The following is a 14,543-nucleotide window of genomic DNA, read 5'->3' on the forward strand; positions in this document are numbered from 1 at the left end:
GTTTAGCATACACTTTATCCCCTCGCTGTTGCTTAATCGCCATCGGCTATAAAAGGCTATAAGAAATTGTGTAGCCGGCTATAGAAGCTATTGGAAATCTTACAGCCGGCTGTAGGTCTATGGTATTTTGGAACACATATTCTACTGCCAATTTTTACCAGGATGTATCAAAGACAAATTTCCCGCTGGACACTATTCTCAATGACTTTCCCCTTACTCTGAATTTCGATTCCTTTTTCGGGAGTCGACCTTGACAGGACCACATATAGCTGTCCATGACTAAACAAAGGCCCTACCCCTGAAAAGGAAGACCCACTCTAATAAAAATCTGACCATTGAGCTCCCCTTCCCCACTCCTGCCCATCGACCGTCTTACTCCCCTTCCTCACCGCATCCATCAAGCGTCTTAAAAATGATTCTATTAGAATAGAGAGGATTCTGAATGTAACTCTTTGTGGAACGATATCGTCTGTAAATGATACTTCGACTGGAATAATGTCTAGAGTTATTGTATCATTTTTTCGAAACCAGTCATGCAATGGACCACTAGACAAGGTACAAATTTCAGCATTTTGATACATGTGTCTTAACCAAAATTTCACGTAGAACACAATACACACGACGAAAATAACCGAAATTAACTCCTTACGAAGATATTCAATTATTCATGATGTGTAAATTCAAACCACCCGCTCTTGAAAACTCAATACTCTGCGTGATTCACATCGCGCGCTAAACGTTATCATGACAGTCTCTTGCGATATAAAAATCTGGCAACCTCAATCTTGGCGGTTTGGCTCAGCTATAGACAATTGCTTATATTTTGAACAACACATGGAGGGAAATGAATAATGCTCGATTGAGAGGCTTGCTGAAACCGTTGTAGTGCGCGATTTGACTCACTTAGAGCTTTGAGTCTCTTGTGAGCGGGCAGTTCAAAATCCGCGTAACCAATGTGAAATAAAAAGGTTAATATCTTCGTTAGGAGTTGGTTTCAGTAATTTTCGTTTAGCGAATCGTGTTTTACGTGAAATTCTGGTTAAGAATCATGTATCAGAATGCTTGAATTCATGCCTTGTCTAGTGGTCCATTATGAACTTTTTATCGTTGAAAATAATTTTAACCGTTCTTGGTTGATATACGCAGCCCATCAGCCATGGTTACGCCAAGTACTACGTGAAACTCGACTGATCCCGAAACACTATTTTTATAGTTACATTACTGCAACACAACTGTAACCCCATGCACCCAAGCATCAGTTGCGTGGCGTGAATGATCGATTATCGATATTTCCTCATTTGTATCAATGGTAAATAATCGATCATTAAGGTGTTCGCTGCTAACACCCTGTTTATCGATCCTTTCCCATAGGTTTAAATGGCAGATCAATCGTTGAATCGCAAAGCACGCCACGCCACTGCCAAGCATTATTCCCGTTCCCCATGCCTCCGATGCACCAGTTAACTTCTTTTTACCCCGGCCAAAAATCGGCAAAATTTATAAGAAGACTGCGCAGTCACTCTCTTTCAAAAAATATAATTCTTTGAGGAACCTTGGGATGAGTGGCGAGGCGCGAGCGATCGATTTTTGATTTTTCCCGATTTAAACTTATGGTAAATAATCGATTATTAAGGTGTCCGTTGAGAGCATCTTGTTTTCGATCCTTTTCTGTAGGTTTTAATGACAGATCAGTCGATATATCGAAAAGCAGGAGACGACAACGTGTGAAAAACAATAAAATTCTTTCATTAATTGCAAACGAGTTTTACTTTAAAATGTGTATGCGTAAAATTAATCACATGGTTATGTTCAAACCAAAGACATATTGAATAGAGGTTCAAACACAGCGTATGGTAAAATTGAAAATATTTATTCGTTTTCGTTGAGAAAATCTAACCGAATGGGGAATATGCCATTCCTCTCACAAAGGAGCGTAAATAAATTTCAATATTGCAAATTTTCCCCTCGTATTTCATTTTTACGGGGAAAATCTTGGATATTTTTTACCGAAAATTCCATGTCGTCACCAGGCGGTGCAGTTTTTCACTTTTAAGTCTATTTTTATACTGTTTCCCAAATCAGATAAAAATCATAAATAATACCGTGAAACCAACTCTTTAAGCACTTTCAGATAAAGAAATAAAAAATTTGCATGCAAATTCTCCATTGTTAAATCAGCAGTTTCATTTTTTTTCCGTGCAACCGCGTCCTGCAGTCCTTACTACCGTGCTAAGGAAAAACGCCGTATGAACACTCAAGCGTTGCCAAATTTCCTTCGATAAAATGTTGATTTTTGAAGAAAGTTATGAATATTTTCCCTTTGAATTTTCAGGATCTTTAGGTGAAATTGCGAACAAAATTACCTAAAAATTGGGAGGAAAATATTCATAAGTTTACCAGGAAATTCGCGTTTTATCGAAGGAAACTTGGCAACGCCTGAAGGTTCATACGGCGTTTTTCCTTAGGGACGGTAGTAAAGAGATTGTATGGGTCTTTCAAGGGTCATGAGGGTCCTTGTCATAACAGCCCAAATCTTTTCCTGCCCCGAGGGCGATCTGGACCTCCGTTGCCTTCGCTTCCATGCTCTCCGGAATTTTCCTGCCAGCCTTCAGGTCCTGTTTCAGGTCGGACCATACGATGACCGCGTTTCGCAAGGCGTCGTAAACCCTCACAGCGGCCGTCTCGAAGGAATCGAATTTCGTGTTGTGCATGTGAGTCACCTCGTGGACCCGCTTTGCGAAGTAACGTTTCAGATCGGCGAGGGAGTCCGGTTGGTTAGTGAGGTCCGCGGTGATTTGGCGTTTCCCATCGGTGTCTCTCTTCAACTGGAAACCAAAATAATAGGGTTTATGGTAATTTTTTAATCATGCAATGTGCCATAAACTTGCAACGAACAATGAACTTCGGTCCGCACTGGAAAAAAAAAGCACATTGGATCTAGAGCTCTTGAAAACATTGACAAGAAAAAATACTCTTGATTCAATCGGATTTTTGCTTGAATCAAAACGAAATCCGCTTAAATTAAGGGGCTTGGTTCTTGATTTAAGCTAGATTCTGATCGAATCAAGAGTACTTTTTCTTGTCGATGTTTTTTAAGAGTCTGGATTCTAGATCCAATGTGTTTTTTTTTCCAGTGCGCCGCTTTTTTTAGTGCAGGCACCCGGAGTTTTCACGGGACTGAACCTCGGTTCGGATACGCGGAATTCAGTGCTCCGATTTCCCGGAACTAGTACCGAGTTCCGGAACTTTTGAGATTGTTCAGACGGATTTTCTGGATCTTCCCCATCTCCGGAAAAACATAAATGTTGCATGCTCACCGCAACGATGATTGCTGGATCCAAAGTTGGCGGGTTTATCTTTATTTTCCTTTGATACTCCTCGGATTTCATGAATTTTGCAAGCTCGGGGTTGGCGGACGGGACATCGTCGATGAACTTTGTGAAATGCTTTTGTTGCTCACAAATACTCAGCCTGACGTCGAATCGTAGCACGTTAACATTGCTCTCCAAGAAGTCGGAGTAAAAAATCCAGTGTCTTCTTGCTGAAACACGAGGAATGGGCGATTGTAAGAAGAGTATGAATCGGGGAAAAGCATAAGAGCAACTTTTTGAGGAAAATTATTCGCATCGATGAGTTGGACTACATTTTGCATTAAGGAACCACTATTTTTGTCTCATTTTAGAGACAGCATATATGCCCATGTTGTTGTATATTGCACATTTTTTAAAATTTTATCGGCACTACACAAATTATTTGATTAACTAAAAACTTTTTTTGAAAACCGATTATATAGCACTTACTTTCTTATTGTTCTCTACGCACTATGGCCATTTCGAGCGGGCAGGCCGCCCATCTTCAGGTGACTGCATTGGTATGGAAAGGTTCCAAAATCGGTTTCGATAATCGGTTTTCAAAAAAACTTTTAAGTTAATCAAAAAACATGTATGCCATTGATTTCCCTATGCAGATACGTGCTTTTAAGGAAGGGCCAGAGATGGCGGTTTCTTATTGCAAAATGTTATCCAATTTTTGAATAAGACTTAAGGACGCGCACGAAATACGTAAATCTTAAGGAGATGCTCTGCCGTTTAAAAACGAAATATCGACGGTGTAAGTCGGCAATCACATAACTCGGTTTGCAACATCGAAGACTTCCTGTCATACTTTATTTTTTAAACGGAAAACCACTCAAAGGCAATTCTTTAAAACTTCCATGATTTTTCTTCTCTGTGCGAGGAAAATTCTGCAAAAACTTCAAGGGATTATGTCAATTTGTTCTCCTTTAAAAAAATAAGTATGGGGTTTTTTTTGGGACGAGAAAAACGATTCTGGCACTACTTTTCCGGAAATGTGACTTTTGGGACCGTCTGTAAAAACTACCTTGGGGCCAGTCCAAAAATTACGTAAGGCACTTTTTCAGATTTTTAGACCCCCCTCACCCCGTAAGGCACTTAGGAAGGCCAGCCTGGACCCCTCTCCCCCTCTAAATAATTACACAAGGCTGGCCAGACCCTTCCCTCTTCTATCGTGTAAATACATAATTTAATGAAAAAATGGTGTTGAAATAAATTGCTATTGTTTTAAACATTACCAATCAATGGTAGGAGACCATAAAGAGTGGTAGTTGTATTGTAAAAATGACCAGTTTTTAAATTCAAAAAGTTCAGAAAAAATTACATTTTAACAGAAAAACATCAAACGTCTAAAAAAAACGAAATTTCGACTACTTTCCCTCCTTCTCAATATTAAGCGTTTGGCTTACGTAAGGCAGCGCTTGACCCCCCCCCGTAAGGCACCCTTAAGGCACCTCTTGACCCCCTCCCCCCACCCTAAATGCCTTACGTAATTTGTGGACGGCCTCATACACAGTTATTACACAGTAAATTCAACAATACGTAACAAGGTGGAGAAATGGTGCTGGGTCCACACCATTTCGCGGGGAAAACAAAGCCAAGAAGTTCCAAAAATTAAAATTTAAATTATTTTTAAATTATTAAATTATTTAAATTATTTTTAAATTATTAGATTATTAAAATTATTTTTAAACTATTAAATTATTTAAATTATTTTTAAATTATTATAAATATTTTAAAATTATTTAATTAAAAATATTTTTTTTCTTAATTCAACAATACGTACGTCCAGTTTTCTTTTTTGCATGATTTATTTTCTTGAGAGCTTTTTTTTCCTCAGCGATACTCATGTCCATGTAGCGATCGATCCTGTTCTTGACGAATTTCTCCGACTTTTCGATGGCTTTCATCTCCCGCTCGGGTGCGGGTTTTCTTCCGTGCGTTAATCCAACTGACTCAACAGCATGAGAAAGTGCATCCTTGGCATTCTGGACAACTGACTTACACTCTGCCACCTAAAAAAAAAAAAAAAAAAAAAAAAAAATCCATCTTTACAACGGTGAATATGTCTGCCGTGATAGCGAAGAGAGCAGTAAATGACACATTTTCGAAATCGAGTTTCCTTCAAAATTCGTCTAAACTCTTTTAAATGAAATCATGGAAATTGCGAAAACAGCAAAATTTATCTTAATTGTATCAAAACAAGGCATGAGAAAGCTGTAAGCGCGCCAAACATGACGTAGTTTGAGGCAAGACAGCAGTTAGTGAAATTATTTCTCCAGAGAGAAAATGAAAACAGTGCTTTCAAGTAAAGTGCCGCCCTCTTCTGCCAATTTCTAACCTGAAAATGCGTTTGTTGTGTGTCCAAAACGCAACCACGAGAGCATGCAGAAGATAGCACTTATAGCACTTAGTCTTGCCTAACAATAACCTAGTATGAAAAAGAAAAATACCCTATTAATGTAATGGAAGTAAAATCGGTCGATTTTTAATAATCCAAACGAACTTCAGGAGTCTTTCGGATGATTAGTGGCAATTTGACAAAGAACGGGGGCTTCTTTCGATAAAATTTTCCTCTCAGACGCTAGTGAGACAATTTCTCAAAACTTCAATTTTGTACCTATGGTTCTCTTCGCTAAAATGGCAAAATATTCCACTACCGCCGATTCGTACCGTGAAACGCGAGTGGACGGGGTACACCTCAAAACAAGGTGTACTCTCCAACAGGCGCAGTGTAGGCAATTTGACGTACGTGTAACGGTGTAGCGTTTGAAGTATCTTTAGGATGTCGAAGGCGCTATATGTGGTCCGCGCGGGTGAGCCTTTTATTGCCCGCAACAATTATTATTTGATTACGCCGATTCGAAGCAGATTTCATGGTATCCTCTTTCTGATGCGATTTTTGCTATATGCCATCAAACGGATTTCATTGCCCGATGCACCTCAAGTGACTTTTTCGCGTTTTTAATTTGCGCATTGTATTCTACGCGTCATTTACCTCCAGATAAATGTATTCGCAAGCCGAAATTATTTCATGGTTTAGTGACCCATTCTCCCAGCTTCTGATCCCGTTTTCTCAAAACTTCATTTTTGCACTCTTTATGTAATTGAAATAAAATCAGTAGATTTTTAATCATCCAAACGATTCCTATGAGTCTTTCGGACGATTAGTTGCAATTTGACAAAGAACGGAGGCTTCTTTAAATAAATTTTTCCGGTCAGAAGCTTCTGAGCCCGTTTTCTCAAAACTTTTGCACTTAGGTACTGCTCTCTTCACTATCACGGCAGAAGTGTTGTGCAAAGGAGCTTTGGTAAATGAGCCGAATGGTGGGAACTTAAATTGTTTAGCGCAGCAAAAAAAATCCGAATTTACGTCGACATGTTTCAAAAACATGTAGGTGTTTGATGAAAAATCGTCCCCTCACGGAGATTTTTCATTCAGATTTTAGACAATTTTTTAGGAAGCTCCATTCCCCCTTCCGTGAAGCAGGCTTAAAAAGCAAGTAGCATTTTACAACCGGAAAAATCGCGATATTTTTAAATTAAGTTTCAATTTTTTCACGATTTTGTATCGATAAATCTACATCTGAGGGATTATCCTCAATCTTGTTGCAATGTTATTTCTATTGAATCGCGTTCCATAAAATCGAAATGTTATCTCAATTTATCTCGTTTCTTGCTCGATATTGCGATAAATTGCGTCGATGGAATCGCGACTTTATTGCAAATTCATGGTATGAGATGGCAATTCATCGGAATTTTTTATCCGATGATAGTGCAATAAATCGAAGTCGATAAAATCGTGATAAAGTTTTCCGATCAAATCGCAACTTATCGCGATCACTGCTACTTATAGCTGGAGCATGATGCGATTTATGAACGGTATCTTAACTAAAAGTTCGTAATGAACCAGTATCATAAATTGACATCATTTTGCAATTTGGAGCTATTTCTGGCTCATCTTGAATATACATAGGGAAACTAATGGCCCCTACGTTGTTTCTTAACTCAGCCAGAAGTTTTAGTTCCTAATTCCAAAATGTTGTCCAATTCCACAACAATGTTTTACTTCTTTATTTACGATGCACTGGAAAAAAGTCGCTTGGATCTAGAGTCTAGACTCTTAATAATATTGACAAGAAAAAATAATTTTGATTCAATCCGACTTCTCCTTGAATCGAAGGGCCGAGCCTCTTGATTTAGGCGGATTTCCTTTTATTTGAATCAAGCAAAAATTCTGATTGAATCAAGAGTATTTTTTCTCGTCATTTTTTCGACTTTTTTTCCAGTGAGGCGCGATCAAACTTCGGTGCATCGATACATCGAATAGCACAAGGATGACGTGAATGAGTAATGAACTTTGCCTGGGTGACGACTGAAAAGCATCGACTGCGTAACATCTCTCCACACGTCAGTTCATGATGCTGGAATTTGAATCGACGCCTCAAAACGGACGACCGATATGAAGGGCGCTCGATGTGTACAAGCGCATGACTTTTTTTTTTTTTTTTTTTTTTTTTTTTGTGGTAGCCTTAAGCCAACCACGTAAGCGCACTCAAAGCACGTGAGTCATATCTCTGCCCTTGACATCAGTGGCGTGGCGTGCTTTGCGATATATCGATTGTTATACCTTTTAAACCTATGGTAAAGAATCGATTATTAAGGTGTTCGCTGCGAACACCCTGTTAATCGATCCTTTTCCATACGTTTAAATGGTATGGTATAACAATCGATATATCGCAAAGCACGCCATGCCACTGCTTGGCATGGTTGATATTCGCAAGAAGAAATAATACATTATCATGGTGTTCACCAGAAATACGAAGATATCATTAATCCAATGTTAATGGAAATAGATACGGTCCTCTACATTTTCTGTACCCGAGATTCATGGGCCAGAGCAAGGTAACTTCTGGGTAAAGAAATTGCAACGGACCCTATCATCATCATCAAAGATGATCATCAAAGATCCCCTCGTGTCACTGAAGATCATGATGTTACCATAATGATATTTCAATTTCACAAGGTAGAATTTGTCGACCTGCTTTATAACTAAAATTATTAATATATTATAATAAATATTTTCCAAACAAATTTGAGTCTCTTCAGACATTAATAAGGGAATAACACGGAAAAAATATGAGATAGCCACCGCTTTGCTATCCTATTTTCGTCCAGTGGCGTGGCAAGATTTGCGATCTATCGATATTTCCCTTATTTGAAACTGCTGTAAAGAATCGATTATTAAGGTGTCCTCTGCGAACACCCTATTTATCGAGACTTTTCCATAAAATTAATGGTCATGAAATGGTTGATCAATCGATATATCGCAAAATACGCCTCTCCACTGTTTCCCTTCGTGAAGGGGGTTGATTTTGAACAGAAATAATACCTGCATTAATTTATTCTTAAAACCGAAGAATCTCACATTAGATTCCTAATGTACCTAAATGTTACCTCCGCCCAATGAGATGTCCGATTTTACAAACCACACCGAGAAAGAAGATTAGTAGAATTTACCATTCCTTCACGCTGTATTTTACATGGCGCAGCGTGAATTCTACTAGATGAATGGTTACCTGCACCAGTATATATTTAGGTACCTTTTTTCTGGCAGAATTGACTCTGAGTTGACGCTGTGTGAAATACAGCGTGAAGGAATGGTAAATTCTATACCAATCTTTTTCCTCGGTGCACTATCTGATTCTATGTCTAGTTCACCTCAAGAAACTCAGGTAAATTATTTTACTATCATAAATTTAGGTAATTATTTATTATTTTATTATATTATAGCATGAAGCAGTATACCTTGCACGCTCGTCACCATCTATAATCATTCAAATCGTCTTAATCATTATCGTTTCATTTGATCATAGTCGCTTGTGTAGACACACCCGTCTTTACCACTAATACTTTACATTTTTTTAAAATACTTTCATCCAGTTTAAAATGAGTTCAAAATGACTGGGACGAACTTTTCGATGTCTGAATGAGGCGTAGAAAGGCTAATCTTTTTCTCCGGAGAATTCGATGTACACTGTACATCGAATTGCACATTCATAAATTGTACAGTCACCCATGGAGAATTGTGGTTTTGGTGTCCCAACGGCGAGTCCTAGTTTACATTAAGACGTATTTCTATCAAACGGAACCATGTGCATTAAGACATGAGCCCGGAGACTCACAAGAATCCATGCATAACATAGCTCACGTCATAATGCACATACTTCTGTTTGACAGAAATACGACCATTTCAGCAAAAATCTGCATGTGCTTATTGATTAACCGGCAAATATGTGGATTGTAGCCAGCTTTATTTCAACCTGTTTGATGCCTCAAATTGATCAGTGCTAAATGTACGTATTTACACTAAAATGTGATATTTGTAAATAAATTACATCAAAAATAAATAATTATGAACGCAGGATTTGCAAGCCTCAAAGTCCCTTTCAAATTAATTTATTTGCGCAGATAACTTTTGGTATAAATTTGTCTGAATATAGAACCGTCATATTGATTCCAAACAAAAGTTTGAAATGATAACGTGAAAACGAATTCTAATTCCTTATGTAATGTGATGACAGTTTCTCACTTAAATTTTAGTGTATAACGTTAAATTTCCGGATAATTAAATTAAATTAAATTTCTTTAACGTTAAAATTGAATAGAAGTGTACCGCGCTCAGCAGAAAGGAACCAAGCCACATCAGCTATTGTCAAAATCCAAGCAATCTAATTTTTTACAAGAGAACGTTTTCGCTGATTCTTTTGAACATTTTTGAGGAATTTGCTTCGTACTATGCAGAAAATTCACCGAAATTTGTACAGAAATCTGCACAACCGTTTCCATGAAAAAAATTATAAATTGCCTGATTAAATTTGCCAATAGCTGGTGTGGCTTGGTTCCTTTCTACTTAACGCGGTCCAAGCATACTGAAAGGCCGGGAATTATCAGCTCAAAATAAATCCGAATTTGTATTCAATTCTCAACACAACAATTACAAGAGAAAGGCTTTAAATATTCTAAGCATTACCTGCAACAAAACCACAGACGCAGTCACAAAAAACACAAGTTTTATGAGAGCCTTCATCTTTATCGATCTCTAAAAAACTTCCCAAATTTTCTGCGGGGAGCTGAGCTTTTATACTCTCCCAACGAATCACCTGTGATTTTCCGCGTCAAAGTTACTGACGCAGGTAGACTTTTTCTTTTTTTGCTGTTTGTTGTTTGCGCACTTGCAGGGCGCGCAGGTGTTAAACTTAACCTTTCCTTCTTTCAACTTTTCTCTCCTTTTTTTTAGCTTCTCTACTTTAATAGACTTGATGCCAGATTGCCAGGAATAATGTTACTTGGGGGCTCTGCCCCCTGGCCACTAGGAGGCCCAACCCCCAGACGAGGCGCCGCGCGCCCCATAGACGTTCTACTGGGCCGATTTCCACGATTTTTGCGGCAATCGACGGATAACAGTCCCTAAATGAGCCCACTTTAATCAGATTTTGGAAATAGGATCCAGGTATTTTTACAATTGCGTTATAAAAGTGAGCGAATTTGCAGAATAAACCATCAACTGCTGCCGTTTACAACTGATTTGAATCACTCAATGTGACTATGATGAGAAGTGGTACTAAAAAATTAGCAGAATCGAAATTAACACACAACTCGACTGGGGTAGCACCAGGTTGCACCTTCGAAATATTTGTTTGCAGGTCGATCCTCTGAACCGGCCTGCAGTGATAACAAAAACGACTTCAAAACTGGTGTAACTATGCAAGGGTGCTTTCGCCGTTTTCAAGATTCCGAGTTTATTTTGGCATTGATTGGGCTGGAAATTTGGCAGTAGGTCGTTCAAATCCAAAGCAAGGAATGATTTTTCCAAATAATTTATGGGGTAGATTTTTTCAAACGCCTCTGGACGGATGCGCACTGAAAAACAAATTCTCGGCGTTTTTACCAAGGTCCGTTGGTACCTTTACCATCTCACTTTTTATACCAATTATTGGTAATTTTACCAAGACAGACTGGTAAGCTTACCTAAAAACCGGTATTTTTACTGTTTTTCTCAAGTAAGAATACCACTTTTGTTGGTAATCAATTCCCGGTAACTTTGCCATTTTATCCCGGTAATTTTACCACAGTCGATAAAAAATATTGGCATTTTTACCAAGGTCCAGTAAAATCACCAAGAAAGTTCGACAATTTTACCGAGATTTCTCGGTAAAATCACCAATTCCATGAATGGTAATTTTACCAAGAAAAAACTGGGATCAAATAGAACCCTGAATTCTTGGTAATTTTACCCTTTTCTTAGTAAATACACCGAGATTTTTTTTTCAGTGCGGCTCATAGTAAATCCATCCGAGTTGCAGTTGCCGTTTTCCCGATCCTGAGTTCATTTCGGCATTGATTGAGCTGAAAATTTGACTGTAGGCTGCTCAAATTCATAGTTAGAAATACTTCTTTTCAAACAATTTATGGCTTAGTTTTCCCACAATATTCTTCGGAACGGTGGCAGCCGATAGAGAATCGATCCGAGTTGCAGTCGTCGTTTAGCCGATTCCGAGTTTATTTGGGCATTGATTTGGCTGAAAATTTAACAATAAGTCGCTTGAATCCATCGATAGAAATGTGTTTTTTTTTCTTCCGTTTTTTTCTTTTTTTAATTTCAATTTACGGCCTAGTTTTTCCATAATATTCCTCGGAACGACAGGGGCCGATGGTGAGTCAAAACGATGTGCATTTCATAGGCGAATCCAGCTAAACCCATCACGGAGAAAAAATTTTCGTGCGTGGGACCCGAATTTTAGGTCATATGGATCTCTGAAGTTTTCGGATTGAGCATCTGAACACTTTAGGTCTAGCTGTCGAGGTTCGGATCACACATCTGAAACTTCAGTTCTTACATCTGAAGTACTTCGGTTTTCACATCCGAACTATTTCGGTTCTCACATCCGAAAAACTTCGGTTCTCACATCTGAAGTACTTCAGATGGAAGAACTGAAGTTTCAGATGTGTGATCCAAACCTCGACAGCTAGACCTAAAGTGTTCACATGCTCAATCCAAAAACTTCAGAGATCAATATGACCTAAACTTCGGGTCCCACTCACGAGGTTTTTTACTCCTTGTAGAAATGTATAGGTTATTCAAATCTATACCTATAATTCATTTTTTTTTCAAAATTTCAACTTTTGGCCTAGTTATTTTTCAAATCTCACCTAACTCCCGTATTTGCCTCGCGGTGCCCTCGCCGGTTAGGTGAATCCAACTTCATTGTAGCGTCAATCGAGCTGAAATTTTTCAGGAAGGTAGCTCAAATACAAAGGCTCGAGCTCAACTTTTTCCAAATTTGAAAAAAGTGCAATAGATTTTCGAAATTGTATCACAACGTCGCTAAAATCCTCTCTCTTTTAATGAAATCATTTTTAAGACGCTCGATGGGTGGGGTGAGGAAGGAGAGGAAGACGGACCTAAGGTTGAATTTTCAAAGAAAGAATCTGTCACGAATAAGGATGGACTTAACACTTTTGAAACATAAGTTTCGGCGACATGTCACGAAAATGGATTGAACATGTCCTAAGAGGGATTGGTTAAGTTTCAGATGGACTGAAACATCTAAAAAATCCTTAAGGAGATTCGATGGACGCCATATTTTGTGTCAGAACGGCATGCGAGCTATCGCATCAAGTGGTTCCATTTTTTCAGCTACTCGTCATTTTTCTCCAATTTTAAGATCAAAATTCTGTTGTCAGGAGACTCAAGCACTCACTTACCAATTTTAACGAAGAAATTCAACGTAATAAAGGCGTGGTTTTTACAGAGAGAAAACATCGCATTCGATACTAATATCGAAACTGCACTCGAATGCGATATTTTCTCTCTAAAAAACCCACGCCTTTATTATGGTGAATTTCTTTGTTAAAATTGGTAGTGAGTGCTTTAGTCTCTTGGCAACGGAATTGCGATCTCAAAATTGGAGAAAAATGACGAGTAGGTAGCTCAAAAAATGGAACCAATTGATGCGATATATCGCATGCCGTTCTGACACAAAATATGGCGTCCATCGAATCACCTTAAGGAAACAAACCAAAACGCCTTCAACCACTTAGGTATGCAACACGCATATTCAAGGAAAAACTGCGATACGTACATTTAAAGTTAACAAAAAATTGCGTCCAAGCACTGAAGAAAAGTACAAAGCATCAAGATGACACACGGTGTCGCTGATGATGGTCTTTACGAGGAGGCCGACCGGTTTGAGATGAACAACGTGCAAGTGAGCCATAACTACAACTTGCAAATCAATTTCATTTACCTGAAGGTGACCTCTCGGTACGTTGCTCCTTCATTTCCGGTCGGCGCTAAGAGGTTTGGTCGGCATTCGGTACGTTAGCCCTTCATTTCCGGTCGAAGCTAACGAGACGTCCAAAGCCCGGACCAAACTTGCGGTTCAAGTCCCTCAAAACAGAGTCAAGAACGCCTTCAATTCAATGCTTCTGCACTAAATACAGCAAAGTATATAGAAATGTATGCTAGGTGTACGGTTGGTGGTATCAACGCCTTCTTAAAGGCGCTTCTTTTTGTTGCGGCTTGTTGTCTATTATTTTGTGCGTTCAAGTTCCCGACGATTTCCATGCCTGATCAATTTCTTTGAGCCGGAATTTTTGTAATCATCTAACTTACGGAGTTCTAAAGAGTTATTTTTCACTTCTTACTGCTAGAAACAACTTGAATTTTTCAAGTCTTAAATGTTGCTTTGGTTTAGACCTGCAAATAATTTTATATCGATCCTTTTCAAATTAAATTGCCTCAAATATAAGCGGCTCTGGTGCTAGCACCTAGAGCTGCTATTCCGGTCGGTCTCTGCAGTAGATGTTACCAATGGTACATCTAAGTTTTCGCGCTTTTTTGGAAGAATGCCGTAGTTGGAGCCTCCTAGTCGTACTACTTCATGGACGGATTCCTCCCCAGCGGCGTTGTTGTGCATTGATGCCTAAAATGCTAAGTCGACTCCTGATTAATCGATTTTCGTGAAACTCGGTATCCAAAGGTATTTTCCAACGGGAAACTCAAATTTTTGGTCAGATTTTGAAAATTTCAAAATCCAAGATGGCGGCCGTGGCCTAAAGTGCTAAGTCGGCTCCTGATTGATCGATTTTCGTGAAACTCGGTATCCGAAGGTATTTTCCAACGGG

The 14,543-nt window shown here is 38.8% G+C and overlaps 1 protein-coding gene across 1 annotated transcript; it reads right to left on the bottom strand.

Moving 5' to 3' along the window:
* Positions 1–1,849: 1,849 nt before the first annotated feature.
* LOC109035768 (uncharacterized) lies at positions 1,850–10,537 on the bottom strand. Its single transcript, XM_019049516.2, has 4 exons — positions 10,387–10,537; positions 5,140–5,368; positions 3,318–3,541; positions 1,850–2,825 (listed from the first exon to the last, which is right to left on the bottom strand). The coding sequence occupies exons 1-4, from the start codon at positions 10,441–10,443 to the stop codon at positions 2,496–2,498; spliced, it is 840 nt and encodes a 279-aa protein (XP_018905061.2). The 5' UTR covers positions 10,444–10,537; the 3' UTR covers positions 1,850–2,495.
* Positions 10,538–14,543: the final 4,006 nt, after the last annotated feature.

Source organism: Bemisia tabaci, chromosome 9 (assembly GCF_918797505.1).
Source record: "Bemisia tabaci chromosome 9, PGI_BMITA_v3".
Lineage (NCBI taxonomy): Eukaryota > Metazoa > Arthropoda > Insecta > Hemiptera > Aleyrodidae > Bemisia > Bemisia tabaci.

Bases quoted from the DNA above. Each gene is read 5' to 3' on its own strand.
- LOC109035768 (XM_019049516.2), bottom strand. From the start codon at position 10,443: ATGAAGGCTCTCATAAAACTTGTGTTTTTTGTGACTGCGTCTGTGGTT. The intron at 5,369-10,386 runs GTAATGCTTAGA...TTTTTTTTTTAG, and splicing joins CGTCTGTGGTTTTGTTGCAG to GTGGCAGAGTGTAAGTCAGT. The intron at 3,542-5,139 runs GTACGTATTGTT...CTCGTGTTTCAG, and splicing joins TGCAAAAAAGAAAACTGGAC to CAAGAAGACACTGGATTTTT.